At 47.6% G+C, this 27,714-nt stretch overlaps 1 protein-coding gene across 1 annotated transcript in view; it reads right to left on the reverse strand.

The window, feature by feature from the left end:
* Nucleotides 1–23,966, reverse strand: part of LMBR1L (limb development membrane protein 1 like) — a 152,016-nt gene extending 128,050 nt beyond the window's left edge. Inside the window, exon 1 of the mRNA XM_086963803.1 lies at nt 23,668–23,966. Within this exon, the coding sequence (XP_086819929.1) occupies nt 23,668–23,733 (66 nt within the window). The 5' untranslated portion in view covers nt 23,734–23,966. The remainder of the gene's footprint in view (nt 1–23,667) is intronic.
* Between the last annotated feature and the right edge of the window lie 3,748 nt (nt 23,967–27,714).

A 27,714-nucleotide genomic window follows, 5' to 3' on the forward strand; every position in this document is an offset into this window, starting at 1 on the left:
TCACCCTCAACCCCTCACCCTCACTCACCCTCAACCCCTCACCCTCAACCCCTCAACCCCTCACCCTCAACCCCTCACCCTCAACCCCTCACCCTCACTCACCCGCACTCACCTTCACCCTCACACACCCTCACCCTCACTCACCCTCAACCACTCACCCTCACTCACCCTCACCCTCACTCACCCTCACCCTCACTCACCCTCACCCTCACTCACCCTCACTCACCCTCACCCTCAACCCCTCACCCTCACTCACCCTCACTCACCCTCACCCTCAACCCCTCACCCTCAACCCCTCACCCACCCTCAACCCCTCACTCACCCTCACTCTCACTCATCCTCACTCACCCTCAACCCCTCACCCTCACCCTCACTCTCACTCATCCCCTCACCCTCACTCTCACTCATCCTCACTCACCCTCACCCTCACTCTCACTCATCCTCACTCACCCTCAACCCCTCACCCTCACTCACCCTCACCCACCCTCAACCCAACTCACCCTCAACCCCTCACCCTCACTCACCCTCACTCACCCTCACTCACCCTCACTCACCCTCAACCCCTCACCCTCACCCTCACTCTCACTCATCCCCTCACCCTCACCCTCACTCTCACTCATCCTCACTCACCCTCACCCTCACTCTCACTCATCCTCACTCACCCTCAACCCCTCACCCTCACTCACCCACCCTCAACCCCTCACCCTAACTCACCCTAAACCCCTCACCCTCACTCACCCTCACTCACCCTCACTCACCCTCAACCCCTCACCCTCACCCTCACTCACCCTCAACCTCACTCACCCTCAACCTCACTCACCCTCACTCACCCTCACCCACCCTCAACCCCTCACCCCCACTCACCCTCAACCCCTCACCCTCACTCACCCTCACTCAACCCCTCACCCTCAATACCTCACCCTCACTCACCCTCACCCTCACCCAACCTCAACCCCTCAACCCCTCACCATCACTCACCCTCACTCACCCTCACTCACTCGCCCTCACTCGCCCTCACTCACCCTCACTCACCCTCACTCACCCTCACTCACCCTCACTCACCCTCACCCACCCTCAACCCCTTACCCTCACTCACCCTCAACCCCTCACCCTCACTCACCCTCAACCCCTCACCCTCAATCCCTCACCCTCAGTCACCCTCACCCTCACTCACCCTCAACCCCCTCACCCTCACTCACCCTCAACCCCTCACCCACACCCTCACTCGCCCTCAACACCTCACCCTCACTCACCCTCAATTCCTCACCCTCACTCACCCTCAACACCTCACCCTCAACCCCTCACTCACTCACCCTCACTCACTCGCCCTCACTCGCCCTCACTCGCCCTCACTCGCCCTCACTCGCCCTCACTCACCCTCACTCGCCCTCACTCGCCCTCACTCACCCTCACTCACCCTCACTCACCCTCACTCACCCTCACTCACCCTCACTCACCCTCACTCACCCTCACTCACCCTCACTCACCCTCACCCACCCTCACCCACCCTCAACCCCTCACCCTCACTCACCCTCAACCCCTCACCCTCACTCACCCTCACTCACCCTCAACCCCTCACCCTCAATCCCTCACCCTCAGTCACCCTCACCCTCACTCACCCTCAACCCCCTCACCCTCACTCACCCTCAACCCCTCACCCACACCCTCACTCGCCCTCACTCGCCCTCAACACCTCACCCTCACTCACCCTCAATTCCTCACCCTCACTTACCCTCAACACCTCACCCTCAACCCCTCACTCACCCTCACTCTAACTCACCCTCACTCACCCTCAACACCTCACCCTCAACCCCTCACTCACCCTCACTCTAACTCACCCTCACTCACCCTCAACACCTCACCCTCACTCACCCTCACCCTCAACCCCTCACCCTAACTCACCCTCACCCTCACTCACCCTCAACCCCTCACCCTCAACCCCTCACCCCTCACCCTCACTCACCCTCAACCCCTCACCCTCACCCCCTCATCCTCACCCTCACTCACACTCACCCTCACTCACCCTCATCCTCACTCACCCTCACTCACCCTCACCCTCACTCACCCTCAACCTCACTCACCCTCAACCTCACTCACCCTCAACCCCTCATCCTCACTCACCCTCACCCTCACTCACCCTCAACCCCTCACCCTCACTCACCCTAACTCGCCCTCACTCGCCCTCACTCGCCCTCACTCGCCCTCACTCGCCCTCAACCCCTCGCCCTCACTCGCCCTCACTCACCCTCACTCGCCCTCACTCACCCTCACTCACCCTCACTCACCCTCACTCACCCTCACTCACCCTCACTCACCCTCACTCACCCTCACTCACACTCACCCTCACACACTCACCCTCACTCACACTCACCCTCACTCACCCTCAACCCCTCACCCTCACTCGCCCTCACTCGCCCTCACTCGCCCTCACTCGCCCTCACTCGCCCTCACTCACCCTCACTCACCCTCACTCACCCTCACTCACCCTCAACACCTCACCCTCACTCACCCTCAATGCCTCACCCTCACTCACCCTCAACACCTCACCCTCACTCACCCTCAACCCCTCACCCTAACTCACCCTCACCCTCACTCACCCTCAACCCCTCACCCTCACTCACCCTCACTCACCCTCAACCCCTCACCCTCACTCACCCTCACTCACACTCACCCTCACTCACACTCACCCTCACTCACCCTCACTCGCCCTCACTCGCCCTCACTCGCCCTCACTCGCCCTCACTCGCCCTCACTCGCCCTCACTCGCCCTCACTCGCCCTCACTCACCCTCACTCACCCTCACTCACCCTCAACACCTCACCCTCACTCACCCTCAATGCCTCACCCTCACTCACCCTCAACACCTCACCCTCACTCACCCTCACCCACCCTCAACCCCTCACCCTAACTCACCCTCACCCTCACTCACCCTCAACCCCTCACCCTCACTCACCCTCACTCACCCTCAACCCCTCACCCTCACTCACCCTCACTCACACTCACCCTCACTCACACTCACCCTCACTCACCCTTACTCACCCTCACTCACCCTCATCCTCACTCACCCTCACCCTCACTCACCCTCACTCACCCTCAACCTCACTCACCCTCAACCTCACTCACCCTCAACCTCACTCACCCTCAACCTCACTCACCCTCAACCTCACTCACCCTCAACCTCACTCACCCTCAACCTCACTCACCCTCAACCCCTCATCCTCACTCACCCTCACCCTCACTCACCCTCAACCCCTCACCCTCACTCACCCTAACTCACCCTCAACCCCTCACCCTCACTCACCCTCAACCCCTCACCCTAACTCACCCTCAACCCCTCACCCTCACTCACCCTCAACCCCTCACCCTCACTCACCCTCAACCCCTCATCCTCACCCTCACTCACCCTCACTCACATTCACCCTCACCCTCACTCACCCTCACTCACCCTCACCCTCACCCTCACTCACCCTCACCCTCACTCACCCTCACTCACCCTCACTCACATTCACCCTCACTCACCCTCACTCACCCTCACCCTCACCCACCCTCAACCCCTCATCCTCACTCACCCTCATCCTCACTCACCCTCATCCTCACTCACCCTCATCCTCACTCACCCTCAACCCCTCACCCTCACTCACCCTCAACACCTCACCCTCACTCACCCTCAACCCCTCACCCTCAATCCCTCACCCTCACTCACCCTCAACCCCTCACCCTCACTCACCCTCAACCCCTCACCCTCACCATCACTCACCCTCACTCACCCTAACTCACCCTCACCCTCTCTCACCCTCAACACCTCACCCTCACTCACCCTCAACCCCTCACCCTCAACCCCTCACCCTCAACCCCTCACTCACCCTCACTCTCACTCACCCTCAACCCCTCAGCCTCACCCTCACCACCTCACCCTCACTCACTCTCAACCCCTCACCCTCACTCACCCTCAACACCTCACCCTCACTCACCCTCAACCCCTCACCCTCCCTCACCCTCAACCCCTCACCCTCCCTCACCCTCAACCCCTCACCCTCGACCCCTCCCCCTCAACCCCTCACCCTCACTCAGCCTCACTCACCCTCAACACCTCACCCTCACTCACCCTCAACACCTCACCCTCAACCCCTCACCCTCACCCTCACTCACCCTCACAACACATATTGTGTTACAATAGGTGTCACATTTGCAAAAGATAAAACTATTGGCATTGTAAATAACAAAGCTATTAATTCGCTATTTTCAAAACAAGCACATAAATAAAAAATGTGTCCTTTACAATACCAATAGCTCAAACTTTCCTAATGCAAGACCTATTGCATTGCTGTGCTTCTCTCCCCTGCTGCACTCTCCTGCTCTCTAGAGATGTGGCCTAACGACAAGAGCTGCCATCTAAGTCAGTAAATACAAAATATGTTGCATTCCAAATGCTATAGGTGTCACATTCGCAAAAGTTATAACTATTGGCATTGTAAATGACAAAGCCATCAATTTAGCAATTTTAAAAACCAACAAATAAATAACATATGTCATTTACAATACCAATAACTCCAACTTTTCTAATGCGAGACCTATTGCATTTCCAATGCTTGTTTATGGTTTGCTATTGCGTGAGTGGGTAGGCAACGGCATTTCGGGAATGGTTAAATTATTCCATCTGTGTTCCCATTAGGTATTGGTGAGGGATTGGAGTAACCCTCCTGTTAATATAAAGCAAGTGCGTGCTCTTTGATACATTTATTTTGCTGACAACAACTTTTTCATCGCTGGTTTTTGGATTTTAAAAGCACAACTATCACAGTGACCCATTGGTTATAATATTCATAGAATGGGCTTTGGATCAACCCCTTTCAACCATTGGCTTGAGGCTTTGTCAATTAAGTCTTGGTTCACCCCAAAGGAGTATTCATCACCTCACCTAATTATTGGCTGTTTCGATATATTTTTCCACCTCCACTCGAGTGATCTCACTGAACTAGATGAGGGAATACTTGAACTGTAACCCCCTCTGTCCACCCTCGGCCTCCTTCCTGTTATTTTGCTCTGTGTTAACACTCCAGTGCTGACGCATTAAACTCAGACTTACTGGCTTTGAAGAGGCTTGTTTGTTTAGGAAGTGCTTGCTGTTGGGATTCCTTGTTCACACACTAGAGCGTGCTTGAACACATGCTTTCCTAAAGATGTAACGAACATTGTGGCCCGTAGTACAAAGTAGGTCCTATGCACTAGTTTGCTCTGTATGTCTTTTAGGTTCCCCGCTTAGAATGCAAACATTATCTTCTGACTCATTTTCATAATATACTTCTTTGAGGTTATAGCTTAACTCCATCATTCATTGCATCGATTAGTGAATAAGCCGCACTCCCAGCTTCCGTGTTGGTGCAATTCAAGAGGTTGCTTCGAAATGGGATTCTCCTACTGGGACAGCAGGGGCAACACAAAGTCACCTAAACTTACAAACAACCCCCCTACAAAAGCCAAACCTCCTTTCTTTGGCAATGCTTTCTTTGAAAGAACTCTCCAACCCCAACGACAACCCACCATCACAAGACCTGTGCGACTCCGAGGCCACCTTCTTTCACTGCAAGATCACCGACATCCACGACAGCTTCAACTCTGACAACCCCGCACCCACCACCGAGACTACCACCCGCACCAGCTGCCTGACCGCCTGATCCAACGTCAGCGACGAAGAAACCATCAAATCCATTAACTCCATCCATTCCGGATCCCCATCTAACCCCTGCCCTCACGTCTTCAACAAAGCCAGTACAACCATCGCGCCCCACTTCCGAAAAACAATCAACAGTTCCTTCGAGACAGCAACCTTGCCGGAAAGCTGGAAGCACGCAGAGATCAACGCCCTTCTAAAGAAGCCCAAGGCGGACCCCAAGGACCTCAAGAACTTCCGGCCCATCTCCCTGCTCCCGGCAAAAGTGACAGAGAAGATTGTCAACAAACAGCTAACTCGCTACTTCGAAGACAACAACATCCTGGACCCCTCCCAATCCGGTTTTCACAGCAACCACAGCACCGAGACCGCCCTCATCGCCGCCACTGACGACATCAGGATCCTGATGGACAAAGGAGAAACAGCCGCCCTCATCCTCCTGGACCTATCAGCAGCCTTTGACACAGTCTGCCACCGCCCCCTATCAGCACTCCTCCATGACTCCGGAATTCAAGAGAAGTCCCTGGCCTGGCCCACATCCTTCCTCTCAGGCAGAACCCAGAGCGTCCGCCTCCCACCCTTCCGCTCAAAAGCTACTGAGATCATCTGCAGCGTCCCACAGGGATCCTCTCTCAGCCCGACGCTGTTCAATATCTACATGGCACCGCTCGCCCACGTCGTCCGACAACATAACCTCAACATCATCTCCTACGCCGACACCCAGCTGATGATATCCCTCACCGAAGACCCCCACACCGCCAAAGCCAACCTCCACAGAGGAATGAAGGCCGTAGCCGACTAGATGAAGGACAGCAGACTGAAGCTGAACTCAGACAAGACAGAGGTTCTCATTCTCGGACCCACCCCATCAGCCTGGGACGACTCTTGGTGGCCCACATCGCTAGGCACAGCCACGGAACCCACAGACCACGCACGCAACCCGGGGGTCATCCTCGATTCCACACACTCCATGAACAGGCAAGTCAAAGCCATCTCCGAGTCCTGCTTCAACACCCTCCGCATGCTCCGCAGGATCTTCAAATGGATCCCTCCCGACACGAGAAAAACCGTCACCCAGGCCCTCATCACCAGCAGACTCTACTACGGGAACACCCTCTACTCAGGAACAACAACCAAGCTCCGGAGAAGACTACAGCGAATCCAGAACGCCTCAGCACGACTGATCCTCAACGTCCCCCGACGCAGCCACTTCACACCCCACCGGAGAGGCCTGCACTGGCTCCCCATCAACAAGAGGATCACCTTCAAACTCCTCATCCACGCACACAAAGCCCTACACAACACCGGACCTACATACCTCAACAACAGACTCAGCTTCCACACCCCCACCCGAAGCCTCCGCTCAGCCAACCTCGCCACAGTTCCTCGAATCCGGAAAACCACAGCCAGCGGCAGATCCTTCTCCTACCTCGCCGCCAAGACCTGGAACGCTCCCCCCACCAGCCTACGACAGACTCAGGACCTGCTGGCCTTCAGAAAACTCCTCAAGACCTGGCTCTTCGATCAGTAGCGGCCCCCCTCCCCCCAGCGCCTTGAGACCCTCACGGGTATGTAGCTCGCTTTATAAATGCAGTGATTGATTGATTTGAAGCATCTGTGGAAGGGCATAACTCTGGGTTGCAGTTGTTTTTAGTATTGCTGGAGGCCAATCAGATAAACTGTTTTGCATCTTTCAGAAATAAGATTGTTGTTGAACAAAAACGGTGTGTCCCCTAGAAAAAGAAGTTAGATACCTCAGTTAAGATTGCATGTCATCTAAAAATTCCATATCTTTCTTACAAATTCTAATTATCATACATCAGCACTTCTCAGACTCTTGGTAGCTATAAATACCGGGGAGCTGAGGGACAAGATGTACTACGACGTTGTCTCGTCGCATCCCAGTGGAGATGTGGCAGCATGAAAATGGTTCTGGTGTGCCAGACTGTGACTAGGCTATTTTGAAGCGGAGGATTTAGCAGATGAAACTGTACAGATAAGCAATATCGTTATCAAAAGAGGTATTTTCTCTCCTTAGACCAGAGTCAACTTGGTGATTTTTTTAAATATCTGAAGTAAATTTATTGAAACCCCGTGTATATTTTGCCCCTTTATTTTCCCAGCCCACCCATAAATGTCCATGGGTCATTCGGATAGCCAATCCTGCAGCCAGGCCTGAAGAGAACAAAATCAATTGCCCAGGAAATCACCTCTGGTCTATTGTCTTATTCAGGGCCAATGGAATTATGTGGCAGGGGAGGACCAAATTAAGCAGCAAGATTGACTAAATTATGTGACAAGAAAAGGCAAAATATGTGGTGTAATGCGGCACATTTTGCGTTAGTATTATTTCATCATTTCGGAATTTGTACATGCTAGCACTATCTGGGGAAAGGTTTCACCTTTTAGTACCAGTCTCACACCCAAGTACATAAGTAAGCAACAAAAAAGTGGCCGGTAAACCCTTGCAATGGGCCTTTTGTTTGATCCTTTTGAGCTAGAATTTTTTTGTTGAAATCTGCCGCTTATGCAAAAGACAATGGATTTCGTAGCAAATGTGGAAAATCCATCATTTTGCAGAAAACACTTCAACACAAAGTCACATAATTCCAGTGGCCTGGTCTTATTACAGAAATAAGACAGCCTGGCAGCAGAAAACAAGAGCGGTGCAAGTCATACCTGATTGAAAGCACCTGTACCCAACTATTTACTACAGAATAGATTTTTAGAGGGGGGTATAACACCCTAAACACCCCCCAAGGCTACGCCCCTACATTCGGACCATCTTCATAGGTATTTTCTTACAACAAGGCAGTGACAAAGTGAAAAGAAAAATTATGTATGTATTTATTAAACGATAAGCCCTAAAGCCATTGTATACGAAATAAAAGTGGGTAAATTGTCAACGATAAAACAGTAAAAATTCTTACAGGTTTGTTCTAAGTCTCAAGATAAGAACTTTGGTAGAAGTTGTGACCATTAGTATGGCAGAAATGTTATACATTGGACCCGTTTTTTCATCACATTACAAATGGTATGTATGTGGTGATGGTGTAGACAAGGCTGCCTTTTGGTGGGACGCACACCTACCTATATCACTTGATGTGGGTGCAGAACTGCAGGTGAATGGATCGCCACTGGCCACAATAGGGTGGGCTACTGTCTGCAAACCGGTGGCAGGCACAGCTGGGCACCACCCTGTGCCCCATCTGCCGTGCCACACACCCGGAGAAGCATTACAACAGGTAAGGGCGGTTCTGCTGCCTACAAGACTTCCAGTATCCATTCCAAAGGCTGCCACTAGTCCAATCCAAGATGGCGGCATCACGAGCCTTCCACCTGCATGAAAAGGTGTCATCAAACATCGGCCCTTCTCTGTGCTTCTGAAGCTCCTCGCGGCATGAGGGAACGGCGAAACACAGGCAACCAGAGGAAAACAAGAATAATTAATCCCACTTCACAGGTTGGCGCAGTGCTGGGAAATGGAGGCTCAGAGGAACCGAGAGGAAAGTCTGGTATCCCAGGGGCTGAGATGCAGGTTTAGAGGATGCAAGCACTCAACAGCCCATAAAGCGGTACATACGCAGCTCACACGTCATGAAACTCCCATCAACAGATCTCACAGCAGCACAGAGAGATGTCCCATACAGTAGAGGTCCTGCCCCCGAACTCGCACCTATACAGATACGTGACGTGTTATACAGATCATATCCCATGGCTACTATTGTAGAAAGACCATTATACAGACCTTAACAGGTCTCACAGTGATATAGTGACATTTCACAAACTACTCAAACCTCACAGTGCTATAAAGAAAGGCTAACAGATTTAAATATATATCAAGACCTCATACAAGGAACTTTTTTTTTATACAGAGACCCGACTCCAAGACATAGCAGTGTTTTGGAGACCGCTGCATATCCCACCCAGAGACCTCTCACTGTTAGACATCGGTCACATGCATTATAAACCCTGCCACCGTACTTCGAAGTGAAGCAGAGACACGTCACAAGGCATACATCAATCTTTGAGACCTCAAAGGGCCTTGGACAGTGTCCCAGGACTCTCACTGTTAGAGGCAGGCCACATACAGTTCAGATCTTACCATAAGAATTCAAGCTTTACAGCTAGGCACATACTAGCTAGACCTTACCATTGGACTTCACAGCGCTATAAGGCAAGTCACATATTATACAGGCACTAGGCCTAGTGACTCTTGAAACAAGATACATGTTATAAAGATACTAACTTCACAGTGCTGCATAGAGAGCGCCCATACTGTAGAAGACGTGCGTTAAGAACGCAAAGCGCTAGTGACATGGTTCACATTAAAACACCTCTTAACCTCAGTGGACAGGTCAGCTACTGCCCGGATTCTATCCTCAGACTACAGCTGTAATGAGACGAGCCACGTGTTGTACTGACTGACCCTAACGTTAAACTTCACAGCTCCTAGAAGCAGGGTGCACAGTACAGAACGTTTACCCGTTTGTGCTGTACAGTCAGATCAACTTGTCTTCTACCCCACAGTACTTCCTACAAAGGAAGGTCATATATTATACAGATCGAACCCTGTATAATCAGGCGACGTCTGAGGGTTTCATCTGACTACTGTTACCCATTGTACAGGTGCCTGACCCCACAGGACTTTAGCAAAGCACCACAAAAAACGGACCCTGACCTCACTGGGATATAAAGCCAGGTAACGCTGTACCCGAGGAGAATTCTCTTAGGCCTCACAGTACTAAATAGACAAGAAGTCACGTACCGCAGACGTCACCATCAGGTCTGACAGTTCCATGGAGACAGCGTTCATACTATCCTAACATCAACGCTTCGAGACAAGGCACATGTTATGCAGATCCCTAAGATAGGCATTCATAGCTATACTGGCAGATCCCTAAGATAGGCATTCACAGCTATACGAACAAGATTCAAAAACCCAGATCCTAGCCTCTGAACTCAGATATAAAACAAGCATTGGCAAAGCCAACAAGCCTGGGTTTAATGTGGTAAGATTCTACGCTACCTTGGCTGTAACTGAGCTTTACATACATATCACACAGTATTGAATTCCTACTGGCAGGCCTCACCACATTTTACAGACAGGTTCCACCTTAAATAGTATGTTCCACCCTTAAACATCCACACCCACAATAATTTGTAGCCTTTAGTGAAGCGAGGCCACATCAGGTACCTGTATTGTGCGTGGGATGGATGCACCTCCACGCTGTCCTGGGAATGTGAGAGAAGAACCTCAAAAGGCGGAAGTAATTCAGGATACTGCCTGTGGCAGAACAAGCACAACCTGGCCCATCTCTTGTTTATTTTCACAGTGCATGAAACGTGACTTACAGGAATTAAAAAATCCACACCTAGAATATATGTTTCTGCGCGAGCCCAGGCAAGCGCAGGCCCAGGACAAGGTATGGGCGCAGGACTACACGTGAACTGCCGTAGGTACAATGCAACATGTGAATGCAGGTAAACACGTGGATCAGCACGCGTGCAAAGGTACATGGCAACATGTGGGTCAGGGCAGGTACTGGACAAAGTGGGCAAGGGAGGGCCTAGTAAACCCTGTTTTAAAGGCCAATGCAAGGGCAATGTGTGGGCCAGCTTGGCCTGTGACGGCACCTGGTCACAGGACAACACGTGGGTCAGGCTACGACAACGATAATTTGTAGGCCCAATGTATCATGTTGCATGTCGGGCAGTGCAAGTACAAGAGAACGTGGGCTAGGATAACATATGGATGCAGGAAAACGTGAGCTAGAACAACGTATGGGTAAACAGAATGTGGGTCAGGGAAGGTTAGCGCAACGTATGGTCAGAACAGCATATGGTCCCGCGTGGTCCCAAGACAACAGGTCAGTGAGCGAGGGCCCACGCCAACACAGGCTGAGGCCTACACATGGGCGTAGGTCAACATGAGGACCAATGCAGGTCCTAGACTACAAGTGGATCCCCAAGGGAAAAAAATCCAATGATGGCACTGAAACTATTAACAGGAAGGATTCTGATTAAAGCTGTAGGAGGCCAGCAACAGCAAAGCTATTTCTGTGCCTAACCAGCCTGGATTCTTAACAGGGACACCTGGTACTGGTCATAGAGGTCTTAGGGTCTCGATTCTGAATTGTTCACTCTTTGCCAGTCCCCTGCTGTTTAATAGAGCGAAGGCTGTTAGAACAGCTAGAGCTGGGGTCGACCCTGTAATGTCTTCAGTGGTCAACAGGTGCTTGGCAGTACCGCCACCCCCAGCTCCTTCGATATTGGACCGACCAAGGTGTCTTCTGGACCGACCCAATTCGCCCAAGTATAAACCGAGACCAGCCAGGCTCTCTGCGGACTAGGGTCGTGTTGTCAGGTAAGAGCCCAGCTGTCTCCCTAGGAATGTTACAGTGAAAGGAAAAAAATCAATTCATTAGCCAACGACCAGGTCTCAGAAAAACAAAAGAATTAAGAGGAAAAAAACGGGGGTTTACAGTTTAGCTTACTAACTTGGTACCAGGCCAACAAGATAGACAGTCAGCTCGGCGGTTACTCATCTCTGTTGTGCCGACTCCACAAATTCCTGAGGCCGGCAGCGGTCACACCCTCGACCCATGCAAATTGTCCAAGCAGCGAAACAGGCGCTCATAGGAGAGTGGCGAGCACCCCCTACAGCGATATATGTCACCGACACACCTAGAACAAACCCTGTTCTCTTTCAACTCAGAGAAACCCCATCTCTGTTCCCTACCCTTCAGTCAAACCGAGAACTCAATGTCCCATAAACAGAAAGAGCCCTAGAGTGCTCAACCACTACACATAGGGTTTACTTACAATGGCCCTGGCTGGTAGCCTGGGCATTGTTTGACCACAAGGTGTATGGCGCTTGCTGCTCTGCAGACCCTTACCTCCAAACTGGTACCTCACAACATCCATGGTGAAGAGACGCATCGACTTTAAGGCTCTTTGTATCGCTTTCAAAGCGCTACATGGCACAGGTCCGAGGTTTTTCAGACAGAATTTTCAATGGTATGTTCCAGCTCGGTCTCGGAGGTCTTCCTTTGCTCACAACCTAGTGATTCCCAGGTTCAGGAAAACCGGCTGAGGTGGAAGAAGTTTTCTGGTAGGCACCACAAAACGATGAACTCCTTCCCCTTAGAACTAAAAAGGGAAACCCAACTGCTGGCTTTTAGAAAAGCATTAAAAACTTGTCTGTTCAGTCTCTGATCCTGCAGGGTAGTTCTTCAGCGTTCGCCTGTTCTATGAGCCAGCACCTAGACCCCTTCGGATATTTGCCGCGCTCTATAAATATCCTTTTCTTTTCATTTCATGGTAGCCAGACGGGAACTGGGCAATATTGTTGGATAAGAACTCGCAAACGGATAATATAATGTTTATAATGGGAAAAAAAATTATATGACGATGGGAGCGCAAGACTACCCTGTAGTATCTTTCCCCGGAATGACAGTGTCCATTTTCGGGTATGGCACACAAATTCCTGATATAAATATCTGAAAATAATTATGAATGTAAACATTCGATGAGGGAAAAAACCCTGATGTAGAGAGTAGTGTATTGTTGTTATCGGACTTTACTGACCTGTCCAGTGGGTAATAAAGCCACCAAGGGGCCTAATTAAAACAAGGAGTAAGTAATAAAATACAGTACTAACTAGGTTACAGTGGCTCCCTCTCCTATCTGGGCCCAGGTGCCACTGGACAATTGGTGGCTACCTAGGTGATTAGTGATGTAAAATGAATCAATCAACCGTGATGAATGACTTGGTGAAATAGTAACCTGATACCGTTTCACCTGATGGGGGAACCATAGTGTTTAGAAGTCAATACGCCGAGGGTCCTCCTGAAGAAAAGTTCACATAATGGATAGAGGGGTTAAAGAAGCACCTAGAAACGTGGAGCTGTATCAGGAAGAGGTTATAACGAAAATCCTAGTACTCACTAACAAGGTCAGTAGAAGAGAGTTCCTTCCCTTGGTCTCGGTTCAGCAGGCCACAAACTCCAAAAGAGGAACCTACACTGTGTATGCAACATCAAAACGGAAACGGTCACAGAAAAAACCCACAAAAGCTTAGAGAAACAAAAGGTCATGTCATTGGACAATGGTAACCACAATCACCACATCCGCTTCCAAAGTCAAAGCCATGGCCTTGACATGGAACAACACTCATGGCATGGAACAACACTCATGGCATGGACATCTCACCGAAAAAGAAATAATAAATGCATAAAAAATACATGGCTGAACAAAGCAAGTCAACAACCAAGTCTGGAAGAAACACAAGGCCATCCTAGTAACACCACAGCTACTACAGAGTGGTGATCTAAGCATAGAACAAGCAAAGGCTACCTACACCCAGAGACCTAACTAATACCACCCCACAGCCAACGACCAAGTGAAAGTCTCCTTGAGGTCAAAGGCTAGCCTTCTACTAACACCACAATGAAGAGCGAGAAAATGCCGGCAGGCAAGAGAACACTACCGTAGACTAGCCCAAGACCGCTGTTGACCAGACCAAGTAACATACACCTGTAGCCCAACGACCAAAACAAGGTAAACCACCAAACTTAAAGCCAAGCAAAGGCAGCACCCAAATTCCTGTGAGCCAAGGCAATGACTCACAGTTTAAAGGCCAAGAACAGTCAAGGCCTCAGACACCTAAGACTAAGCAAATCACCCCCTCTCTCAAACTGTTTACCAGGACAAGGCAACACGATCAAAGCCAACGCCACCACCAGCTGCTGGCCAAGAAACTGCTACTCCACAGTGATACACCATGCTAATGACATCCCAGGCAAAGCCACAGTGGCCTACATTTGCAGACAAATTAAGCCGTAATTCTAGAAGCAAAGATAGTCCAATGTGTAGTTTACAGCCCAGGCACACTCTGAACTCACTCTGAACTCCCTTTGTCGTTCTAAACCTTTGTTTCACTTGGGCTTACACTTCTGCCTGCCTCTTGCCTTTTCGAAAAATGACCAAATCCTCATTGTTTACCCCGATTGCCAGGTACACCCACAAAACCTACAACTATCCCGAAATTAGCATGGTCTTTCATTCTTCATTACACCACAAGCATACCTGTAGTACAGGGCACTCCTCTGTATATTCAACACTTCTACGCATGGCCGCACCTGTAGTTGCAACTACCTACTTCATTTCAGTGGGATCACAAAACTGACTGACCCCTGCTATCTGCCAAAACCCAGTAACTTCATCTTAACTACATCCTGTTTGAGCTAGACCACAAATTTATTTTTCTAACATATATCACGGTTTGGCTCTCTGGTTGGTCTTCTTACTGTTGCCCTTTACTCGGTTAAAACGTATATTATGAATAACAACCAATATCTACATTTGATTCAAGTCTCCTTATTCTGTACCAGTAATGCTTTCAGCATACATGCTTAATTGTCTCCAGAATATTACCTGTTGGGACGTTGTTTGTTTTCTCGCCCTTTATTCACAGGCACGTTCTCCATGAGGCACCAAGAGGAAAGCGGTGTTGTAGTGTCACTTTTTTCCTCCACCAGAATTTCATACTTTTTTTTAATTAAGAGCCTCCTTGTTTCCCGATTTTGTTTCTTTAAAACGAAAATTTGACATTCAACAGTAAATCAATGACTTACGGAAAACCCTGTAGGTTTGCCTTCTTAGCTCTCTAAATATAAACTTTACCCCTGGAAATATGATGTTAATAATTCGAACCACTGGCTATCGCTCGGGTTAGCAGTCCAATCCATTGTTCTTTCGTCCACCATGTTACCTCAGTTTTGATCCAGCTATATGCAAATCAGTCTTAATCCTGCTCCAATAGGAACAGCCCAGCCCGAACGGCCAGGCCAGGTCCTCCCTGGATTGGAACACAAGCAACCCAAGACCGGGTTTGCCCTCATTGGGGCTAGTCAGTCATGTGTAGCTTGGTTCCAGTGACAAACTGAGCATGGGACCCACCTCAGTTTGGATTATGGCTAGGTCCAAAAGGAGCTGGCATGATGGGCAAAAGAGCAATGGCTTGGAATGCTGCTCCGAGCAATTGCTAGTAGTTGGGACTTATTGCTAGAATTCCTCCCATCAACTTTTATGTGTTTGACACAATTTGCCAAACGTTCATCAAACCAATAACACATACAACTTATTTGACCAATGGTTTTACCAGAACCCACAACTTCTTTTTTCAGTACATAAGTCCTCTAACCATTTCAGAATCACAATGTGGTGCACAATGGTGCAATAGCAATTCAAGTTCCTTATCAATGCTGGGCAGCCAGAACATATCTCTTACCATCCTTCTGGTCCCAAATGAGAAACCTTACCCAATTTAGGTTTTTAATTCCTGTTGTGGCAGAACCTGGTGTTACAGAGATTGTTAATGTAAACGACACACAGAAATTCATGAAGCAAACTCATGAATGACCCTGGTCTACACACATTAGTCAATACCACCCAATTCAACCAGTCTGAGGATCCCATGAGCTAAATAACCCGTTGCTCAACATTTTACCAAACGTATTCTGCCCCTCTCTTCGTCTTTAAAATTGTATACATGTCACCCATTTTTTAATTACTCCTTACCTTAAGCATATGCTATGAGTAGGTGCCTTTACTCTCCCTATTTGGAGGATAAACATTAAAGGAAATTTGTGATTTATGTCACTATTTACAAACACACACACACACACACACACACAACAGGATGCATTTCAAGAACAACCGCGTTCTACAAGTAAGTCACCTGCACACTCATAAGACCTGCTGCTTCATAAGAGGATTTATTACCATTATTAAATGTTACAGTGTCCACACTAAGAGAAAGAATCTTCTACATACATGGTCTGCCAGGAGGGGTGACCAACATCAAAACATTGGTCTACTACGGTAAGCTGTAATTCCATGTAAGTAACTAAATGCCTATCTGTAGGGTTTAATATAGAGTAATAACATTCCATCCGTAACTGCCAATTGACTTTTACATCACATTTTCACAATAAATACATCAGATCTAGCGCTGTGGTTGTAACATTGTATAATAAACAGACCAGGCACATAGCATGGTCATTGGCTTTCCATCTTAACCAACTCACTCCTGATATATAGAGTATAAGCTTTGTCATAAGCCACAAACTGCAATACAAATCTTTTTAGTGAAAGCACACAAATTCGGCCTAATCAAATCCCGTAGTCCGAGAATACAACATGTGGATGTAGGCTATGCCCTTTTGTCAGTAGTACCCTGAAAGCTCTTTTTTGTTGATCACAAGGTAAATAAACAGCTGCGCTGTTCGGCCAGACCTAGCAATCTATGTGATTAGTGTAGCCCGAGGCACCCTCATGACTTGAACCACAACTGCACTCTGAACTCTAAAGTTAATGATGGAAGGGGATGGTGCTGGGACTGCAAGGCAGGAACACATTCATCAAGACTGCCCTCCTCACACACATACTACTGTCAGAGAAAAACAACCACCATAAATGATCTGTATGCAAGACATGTTGATGGCACTATGAGTGCCCCGCCCCGGGAAGGTTCAAGCTCCATCCCATTATAAACTTGACACTTCACGTGTTTTTGTGAGACTTCTCTAGGTAGACATACTGCTGCTAGTTCAGCCAACTGGATAAAACAAACAAAAGACTCACAGCTGCCTGGATGGGAAGCACCTTTTTTCTAATAAGGCACACAACTTCTGCCCAATTCTTAGACTCCAGTTCAGAACCTCCATCAAGGTCCTCTCTGAACTCCAAAACGGTGAAGCATCCACTTTTGAAATTGATTATAGCAGCAATCACTCCTTTAATGGAGTTTTACTCCACCGCCCTACCGGACCTAGAACGACATTTACTGAGACGATTGGTCTTCTGGTGGAACAAAAGGCCACCCTCCCGGTTGTCACCATTCTCTGTGATTTTAATTATCACTTAGAAAAATCTTTGAACAAGGATGCTACAAATCTCTTAGACCTAATGTCAAGGGCATTGGTCCAAGGATCCACACATGTGGCAGTCTATCTTCTTGACTGAATTTTTACTGACAATAAAAAACTTTTCTGCCATACCTTGCTTCCTGTGGTCTGGGCAGATCACCGGGCAATTATGTTTGAGATCAAAGTTACCTCTAATAAAGTCAACTTTGACACTCCTTCAGAACTACACTCACGTCGACCCTGGTACAAAATCAATGCTAAACAATTAACTCAAAAACACCACCCCCACGATCTCAGGGGGATCTTGATCTAGATACTAATAACTACCATCACTGGCTAAAAGCAGCCATAGGACAGCTCGCACCAGTAAGGAGCGAAAAAACTGTCAATCATCCCCCTCTGCGCCCTGGTTTAATGAGAACATCAGACTTTAACAAAGAAATGTCACAGACTAGAAAGAAAATTGAGATTAGACTTTCAGCTAACTGATAAAGAACTATATAAGTCATCTATACAGCTCTACAAAAAGAATGATCCATGCTGGAAAATCCAAATATTGTATCGCCAAAATAGAAGTCGCTAAAAACTCCTCTAAAGAATTGTTTACCACTGTAAGAAAAATTGTCCAAATTACCAGAGGAAAATACCTTTTTTCTGTACCTTCTTTTTATTGATGACAAGTTAAAACAACTCGGGTACAATTCCAAGCAGTACTTATGACATCAACTTTACACATTATCATGCAGTGTGTAACTATCTCTAACTTCTTGCTGTGCATAGATTCACATAACCCTCTAGTACCATTGTTAATGTCAGAATCAGGCTGTTGTGCTGCTTGAGGAGGCACGCAGATGATAGCTCTATCCTCGTCCCATTTACCCCATACCTGTGACCATTTCTTGGGCCATCCATGCGACTCATATTCCGTTCAGAGGAAAAACCTTATTGACTGGCCAACAGTTTGTGACACCCTGGCAGCCGCGTTTCAGGTCAGGGCCAAAATTGTATACAACTCTTTCTCTACTTCCACTACCATAGGCCATCATATAATCAATCACACAATAGGAATCAATTTCTCATCTAATAATGGATCCAATACTTTGCCAGGAGAGCCTATGCTCATCACCCTCCTAAGCGCATTAGAGGATATCGCTCTCTCAAGTGTCCTTATAATACATCAAATGCCAACTTGTCAAGTCCTACATCCCTAACGGAAGACAAAACACTAACACTAGTTAAACAAGTTATATTAGGTTCACCATGGGATCCCTGCCCCCCCCCCCCCCAAGTATTCTACATTTGGCACCAGAAGCAATAGCCATTTACCTCACGCCTTTATTTAATAAAATCTTTCGCACAGGCCATTTCTCAAAAGAACGGGAAAAGGCCTCAATCACTTGACTCTTGAAAAAAGCCAATCTAGATGCCTAGGACCCGAATAATTATAGGCCGATTTCTTGACTTCCATTTCCAGCAAAGGTAGTGCAGAAGGTCATTAACAAAGAACCTACAGACTTCATTTGCACTAGTCAACTCCTTCACCCCTCCCAGTTCGGATTCCGTGCTCAGCATAGCACTGAAGTAGCCTTAATAACCGCTACAAAAGTACTGAGACAGATGCTTGATCAGGGAGGAAATGCGGCCCTGATCCTATTGGATCTGTCGGCCGCATTTGATATGGTCAATCACCAAGTGCTAATTGGCCGTCTTGCATCTGTGGGAATCAAGGACAAAGCCCTTGCTCTGCTAACTTCACCTCTAGCAGACCGTACGCAATCAGTGGCCTTGGGAGATTTTCTATCACCGTCCTCCTTGTCATGCGGGATACCACAGGGGTCCTCCTTGAACCCCACTCTTTTTACTCAAAATCCATTCCTCTTGCTTACCTTATTAGAGTTTAAGGATTTTCTCTAGTATCATACGTCGACGATACTCAAATCGTTGTGTGGGTAGCAGGCAACTTAGTGCTACAGCAACCCAGTTTCACAAATGTATGCTACACATTGGATCCTGGATGTGTGACAATTGTTTAAAGCTTAATTTATCAAAAACGGGAATCCTACTCTTTGGAAAGAATCCATCTTTCTGGTCTACTAAGGGGCGGCCATCTGAACTTGGATCTCTCCGATCCCCAGAGTAAAAACAAAAAAATCTTAGCATAATCTGACACACACAACTATTTCTTGGTGGACAGATCAATCACACCACCTCCTCTTGCATTTACATTTTTAAAGTTCTGAGGAAGATTCCTCCATACGTACCATCGGCACTGCAGAAAACTGTAGTTACAGTTCTCATATCATCAAGACTAGACTACTGTCAAAGAGGACTGGTGGTTGCGATGATACAGACAGCATCCTATGAACAGGTAATTTATAGGATACAAGACCAAGAACAAATATTCCAGCAGGTGTGGACCCCCTTTCTTTGTGATTCCCGAAATTCTAATTCTCTTTTCTTTCCCTCTCTATATATAGCTTTTTCCTTTTTTCCTCTTCTTTAATATATTAGATGTATATTATTTGTCACATACTGATTTACATTTGTATCCTATAAAATTGCCCATTTTTGAGCTCCAATAAAAAAAAAATCTAGGACTACTGTAACTCTCTCTTTACCAGCATCCATAAAAGAAATTTAAGAATGCTGAAGGGCCTGCAGAATACAGCAGCCATCCGTCTATTATGTATCCCAAGACACAAGTCTGCAGTTCAGGCTTTAGTCCAGTTGAAAAACGCAATAAATTCAAAGCCTTGTGCATTGGTTATAAATGTGTACACGGCCTTGGCCCAGCTAACTCACTAAATCTTTTCTACTCTATGTTCCATCTAGATCACTCCGCTCTACGAGTGGCAACCTTGTTGTCCCCAGGGTCAAAACTGTCCGATGGGGGGAGAAAAGTTTAATCTCAAGCACTTGCAGGTTGTGGAACTCCCTACCACATATGGTTAAAAGTAATCGGAACTTCAGAAAAAGTCTAAAAACCTGGCCATTTAATCAGTAACTGTCCAGGGTTGTATCGTTCCTAGTTGACATTTCAGTAGGTAGCGCCTAGATACCTCTGGGTAGTAGCCGCACTTTACAAATACTATTTTCATTCATTTTAATTTCAAACCATGCACTGCTGTCTACCCGCACGTAGGCACAACAAAAGACTCTCTGTAGTACTCCTGAAAGCTCTTTTTTAGGTTCATCACAAATGGTCTTTTGACAGCTGTACTGTCAATCCAGACCTAAAAAGGTGTTTCGTTTTTTCACAACATACACGTTTGCCTTTCTAAGCAGGGTATGGGCCATGCACTATAAACCCCTACTGAAATGTCCAATTCATAATTTTCTTTCTACGGGCTTTGACAATTTACACCTAAATATACCCTTTGGATTATGGTATCAATTACCTGAGCCCAGCTAGCATGCCGAAACTTGCAGACCCCATATCAACTCACAGATAGGCATCCTGCCCGATACTGCATACCTTCCTACAGCCAATAATATATCCCTTGCAGGGATTAATGACCCTTCGTAAGCCCCCTCTTTAACCATGGGTACATGTTCGCTGCTTTCGTGTGGTACCTTGCGTGGCCTTGGGAATGGACACATACCAGCCACCAACCTCTGTCCAATCTGCCTGGTTCAAAAGCTCCAGCTACTAATAGTTTGCACACAGACGTTGGTCCACCAACACATTTAGCATTGACCTCATTTAAAGTAATGCCAACAGTTCATGTTATTTTGCAAGCATGCCCACCTCTGCCCTCCAAACCCAACTTCAGAGTGTCCCTTGTATTTAGTCGCCAAAGCCTTTTTGAGCAAATACTGCGTAAAGATGTTCCTTCCCCTAACATGCTGTGCAGTTTACAACTGTAGTGCATATGCAGCAGTGGCCTTTCCAAATAAAGAGCTTGGAATCTTTCAATGGCCCACATCCCACCCTAGGACTTTACTATAAGTGTACTGTGTGCGCAAAAACTACGCTCATACCGCCCTCTCTGTAATACAGTCTGAATGCCACATCTAAAATCAGTTTACAACAAGGGGTGGTGAGGGACAGAGTCTCTGAACTAAACAGAATACTCTCACCCAGTCAAGAGATCAGGGCTAGATCCAACACCGTTTTTTAGCTCACTGCACCATCCCAGTTTCAGAACCTGGCTGTATGCAAATTAGTCTGTTCCTGTCCCAGTGCATGATGGGAACAGGGCAAACCAAACTACAAAAGCCAATTCTTACACTGGGAAGGAAACAAGCTACCGGGGACCGGTTTCTGGCATTTCAGCCTCTTCGGCCCGGCTTGCTTGAATCCTGATGGTGCAATGAGCAAGGGACTCACATCTGAGCATACCCTTCCACGCTTAGGGTGGACAAAAATATTTACAACAAGGGGTGGTGAGGGACAGAGTCTCTGAATTAAACAGAATACTCTCACCCAGTCAAGAGATCAGGGCTAGATCCAACACCGTTTTTTAGCTCACTGCACCATCCCAGTTTCAGAACCTGGCTGTATGCAAATTAGTCTGTTCCTGTCCCAGTGCATGATGGGAACAGGGCAAACCAAACTACAAAAGCCAATTCTTACACTGGGAAGGAAACAAGCTACCGGGGACCGGTTTTACATCTAAAATCAGGCAATATGACCTTTCTCGACATCTTAGGTCTGCATGAAATGAAATGAAAAATTCCACTTATATAGCGCATAACTACCCGGAGGCCTCGCAGCGCTTATGATTGATTACTGTGTAAGGCTGCGGGCAGAGTTGGTGCGCTTTTGAGAAAAGGCAAGTTTTTAAGTCTCTCCTAAATGACATCAGGTTGTCGTTCTGTCTAAGGGGTAGAGGCAGTGAATTCCATGCCTTCGCCGCTAAACAGGTGAATGAACGGCCACCCCAACGGGCTTTCTTGATTACATAATAATGTATATGCTGAAAGGAGGCACAAAAGCAAAACAAATTGATAGCATGCATGCTTCACTATTACAGGTTGCATCATTCGTGAAGCACGTCACCAAAGAAAGAGAATTCTTCACACTGTGTGGAAATGCAGGATTACAACAATGCCCTGTAGTAAAAACCATTTGGTTGCCTACTCTCTACCCAGCATGTTGACCCCTCAAAATGCCCACTCCTCTTAGAAGCCACCTGCGTGGAATCGCTTCCAATGTTCCAATATCTCTCCAGAATCCCGAGTGTGCTACTTTAGTACGTATTCGCCTCAGAAATCCCTTTCAGTCCCTCCAGAAAGCTCTCTGAAACTCCTAAGAAGTCAACTCTTACCACATCATAAAGCCCTCTGGGCGCCCGTCAGAAATCGCACGAGCCAATCTCTCAGACTGTGACCCGAGCCCCCAGAGAGCATTCCTTTCAAGGAATCCTCTGCTCATAAATAAATACATATGATCCCATACATAAGGAAGGATTGAACCTCACAGCAAAACCTTCCTCATAAGAAAGCAAGTGGTCCCATGGCTAAGCCCCCGCGAAAAATGACAGGAATCCCTACAGACATAGCTCTATCAATTTTCCCAGATCATGCGTGAGTAAACTCGTCCAGGAGGTTGTTTTGCATGCTGGAACTTGTAGTCCTGATTTTATAGTGGTCAACAAGAATACAAAGTGACAGAAATTCATCCAGTCCAGATATTTGCTTTGCCTTTTGGGACTTGTAGTATAGTTTTATAATTGGCGACATTGGACTACAAGACCCAGAATGCAAAGCAAAACTCACTAGGCTCAACTACTCACGCATGAGCACACGAAACTTGATAGCTCTGCTAATCAGAAAGTCTCTATTCGCAACAACCCCCTTCACTCAAAATACACCGAGGCCCTCTCCAGTCAGAAGGAGTTTAACTGTTGCATCAATGGGCACAAGGACGGTGAATTGCAAACATTTCCTCGAATGTTGAATACCACAGTAACTCCATAAACCCTCTCCCTCAGAATGCCCTCGGTTTTGAAAGCCTCCGATACACAATACCATGACCCCCCAGGACGCTCCCCTCTCCCGATCTCAACACCCTCCAAACCCCGACTGGTCACACGTATGCGCTTCCTCTCCGGTACTCACGATGATCTCGCGCACCCTCTGGTGGAAGAGCTGTTCTCTAACAGACACATCGATGACTGCTTCCATCCCCGGCCCGCATGGCGGCTCCGGTGGTCAGGGGGGTGCCGGGGTACAGGGAGGGGCAGAGAGGAGCCGGGCCGGTGTCTGACTCGTCACAGCCGTTACTGCAGCCTGAGCGTCCCGAGGCTCCCCTGGCCTCCCTGGCTCCTCCCATCACCCCGCCCTTCCCGGCTCACTCCTCCCTCTCAGCACGCCCCGTACAGCCTCAGCTCCAGCTCCAGCTCCCTGTCCTCTCACCCTCTCCCTCTCATACTCACACTTCTCTATCTTATGTATTTATGTATTAATTTATGTGATTTTATATAGCGCGAACTTTACCCGAAGGTGTCAGAGCGCTTTACATAAGAACCAGTTGAAAAACATAAGGATTTAGGATTACATGCGTTACATAAATACATATAAACAGAAAAAATTGCAAATGTACAAGATGTAAAGACACACAAGGAGGAGATACAAATGGATATACTCTTAAGAGTCACGTAGGCATGGTAGATAGTACAAAGGCCTGCAGCATATACTAGTGATTAGAGTTATCTCTATATACATAGGGAGGGGATATGGCTGGATATACTCTAAGAGTCACATAGGAATGGTAAATAGTACAAAGATCTACTGCATATACTAGTGATTAGAGTTATCTCTATATACATAGGGAAGGGATACACATGGATATACTCTAAGAGTCACATAGGAATGTTAGAGAGCACAGCGGACTACTGCATATACTATTTTATTTTTTTTTAAATATTTTTATTTAGGTTTTTCCCCATTTTATGTTTGTACAGGGCACACATATACATATAGGATAATAGAAATTAACACATAAAATAATACAACATAAAAAGTTAATCCAGATCATATAATCCAACAGTATATCTTGAGCTATACGGGATAAAGAGGCATGAACAATCACATTACAATCCTAATATATCTTCATCAGATATATTCAAAACATAGAAAATCATAAATCAAACAAGAAAATTAAGTCGTTGAAGCACTGCTTTTAGTACCTCCTACCCTGGATCTATGTCTCTCCATCTTTGAATAGGTTCCCATATTTCCTTTCCTATTTTCTTACCATTTGCACCTTTCCTAGCATAAATTGCTTTTTCAAGATTATACATGGTCAATAGCTTCATTAACCATTGATGGAATGTGGGTGGTATACGGTCCAGCCAAGCTGTGGCAATACATAGTCTCCGAACAGCCATAGCCAAGAATATGAAATATTCATAAGGTACCTGGGTAGCATTCTGATGTATTCCAAACATCACCACTGCTGGGGTAAGTGTGATTTCTATCCTTAATGAACTTTTAAGAAATAGTTCAATTTCATCACAGGTGGTTTTTAAATGGGTACACGTCACAAGCATATGGGCAAGATCAGCTTCCTCACTATCACATCTTGGACACGTAATTCCAGCTGTACCTCCCCATTGCGCTATCCTGGCGGGTGTGTGATATAATAAGTAGAGAGTCTTATAATGTTGTGCCTGAAGTGGTGCTGAACACAGGAGTTTCTGACCTAATTCCAATGATCTATGAAAACATTTCTTCTCAACCCCCAGTGTCTGTGTCCACTTATTCTCAAACTTTTCCAAATCATCAACTTGATGCTCTATCAACTCAGAGTAAAATCTTCTTATTGTACCCTCTGTACCGTTCTCTATAATATCCAGGATGGAATTCGAGTTAAATCCCGCCAACCCTGCAGTTTTTGTCGTCATAAAGCTCCTTATTTGCAGATACTTAAAAAATCCAAACCATATATTGCCTGCAAAACAGTAAACTGCATTAACCCCTGTGCTCCCATCATATCCCCCATCTTCGTAATCCCGCGTCTTGCCCAATCATTAAAAACCACCCCTGAGAATATATCATCAGGGAGATTAGGATTATTTTTTAACCTAGTGTAAGGACTACTGCATATACTAGTGGATAGAGTTATCTCTATATACATAGGGAAGGGATACACATGGATATACTCTAAGAGTCACATAAGAATGGTAGAGAGCACAACGGTGTACTGCATATACTAGTGATTAGAGTTATCTCTATATACAGAAAAGCAGAGTTCCATTAAGTGTGGTTGGAGGGGGAATGCAGTAGGAGGGGGGATGCAGTCACAGCACCAGGGGAGGGACAGAGAAGGGCAGGAAAGTGAGACAAACGAGAGAGAAGCAGATAGTAACGAATAAGACAGCGAGGAGTGTGTCAGAGGCAACAGGAGAGACAATAGAAAGGTCTCTACGACAGAGAGGGGAGAGGTCAGAGAACGCTAAAATGGCGGAGGAGAGAGGTAGCAGAAGAAGCGAGTCATGAAAAGAAAGGAAAATGGCGGGGAGTGCAAAGGTCCAAGTCCGAAAGTCCAGGAAGAGGGCTGCCATAGCCAGGAAGTCCGGGGGGAGAAAGGCAGTTCGATTTGGAGACGAGGGATCAGGGAAGGAAGACCTCAGGCGTCAAGGCAGCTGTTCGCAGAACGGGAGGCAACAAAGTATGAAAAAGAAAGTTAAACAAGGGGGACGACCCCGGCTCACTCTTGTTTTTCGGCATCTTTCTTCCCTTGTTTTGTAACATCAGACGGGCCTGGTGATCACCGGGGTAGAATGGCATTTTTCTACAGCGCTCTCTACATCGCAGCCAGGGCTCACCTTTCTCGGCAGGGGCTGCATGCTGACCTGCTCAATGTTGCCTCCAAACTGAGCGCGGTAGGAGCCATCACCTCTGCACCCGTCTCTGATGTGCTCACTCTCCATGAGCGCATCCGTGAGGGGGGGGCACTGCACCTCCTGCAGCTGGCTGTTCATGGTGCTCTGTCTCCGAAGCGCTTGCCGCGCGGGATCGCAGTGCAGCCCGCACCAGCTCCCGCTCTGCCCCTCCGGTGTGATTGTTGGGGGGGGTCTCTGGGCTTCTTTCAGGGCTTGCGGTTGGCAAAGGAAGAGGGGACACCATCTGTCCCGGCTCCGTCCCGGCCATCATCCCAGCCGTGTTGCTCCACCATCTTTGCTCGCCTCGCGGCTGCGATCGGCTTCCCGAACTTTGCCGATTTCAGCTTCTCATCCGGGATTTCTAAGTCTGCGTGGTACAGCACTACCTTGTGTAGCTGTGAGGTTGCACTGTAGGATCCCCGGATTTGCTCAGGGCGTCCGGATGACCTCGGATGGTGGCCGACCGACCGCAGCTCGTGAGCTTGATCCCGAGGGGTGGTGTTCTCCTGCTGGGCCCGGGTGCAGCGTGATCTGCATTATAGGCCGCCAGTCGGCCCCGGGCCCGGGCTCTTCCTCTTCCTCGGCAGCCCCTTCTGCACAGTCCCCACCCCGTTGTAGTAGGGCATTTTTATATAGCGCAGACTTTACCCGAAGGTGTCAGAGGCCTTCACAATAGGAACAGTAATGATACCTGAGGAGAAAATTGCATGAGAACAAATTACACAAAAGCAAACATTAAGTTACATGAGACAAAAGTGACAATTGTGAGCAAAAAAAATACAATAGGTAGCAAACGGTACAATATAGGAGGAAAACGTGGCATGTGTTAGCACTCGTTCCCTGTCTCTCATTGCCACCTGCCACTGACTCGCCAGTTACCAACCCATCCATCCCTCTTCTCTCCCACTCTGTCATTCCCGCAGCCCTTCTCCATACCCCTCCCCAGCGCGGCCCTTCTCCATACCCCTCCCCAGCCGGGACAGCCCCGTTTTTTTTTATCAGCTGTCCCGACAGATTTTGGGAAAATTAGGACATGTCCTGGTTTTTAGAGAGGGGTGACTGAAAACGGTGGCATGTGCCTTCTTATGTTTTACATAGCAGGGATTGTTGCCAGCTAACGGTATAATTAACAGGCACCATAATGGCTTTAAAAATTGCATTTTCATTTGTATTGTATTGTATTGTAATTGCATTTATATAGCGCTTACTACCACTGACGAGGCGTCAAAGCACTTTTTTCGGCAAGTAGCACGCTACTCCGGGACCCATTAAGGATTAG

The sequence above is a fragment of the Lissotriton vulgaris genome, chromosome 1_1, assembly GCF_964263255.1.
Source record: "Lissotriton vulgaris chromosome 1_1, aLisVul1.2, whole genome shotgun sequence".
Lineage (NCBI taxonomy): Eukaryota > Metazoa > Chordata > Amphibia > Caudata > Salamandridae > Lissotriton > Lissotriton vulgaris.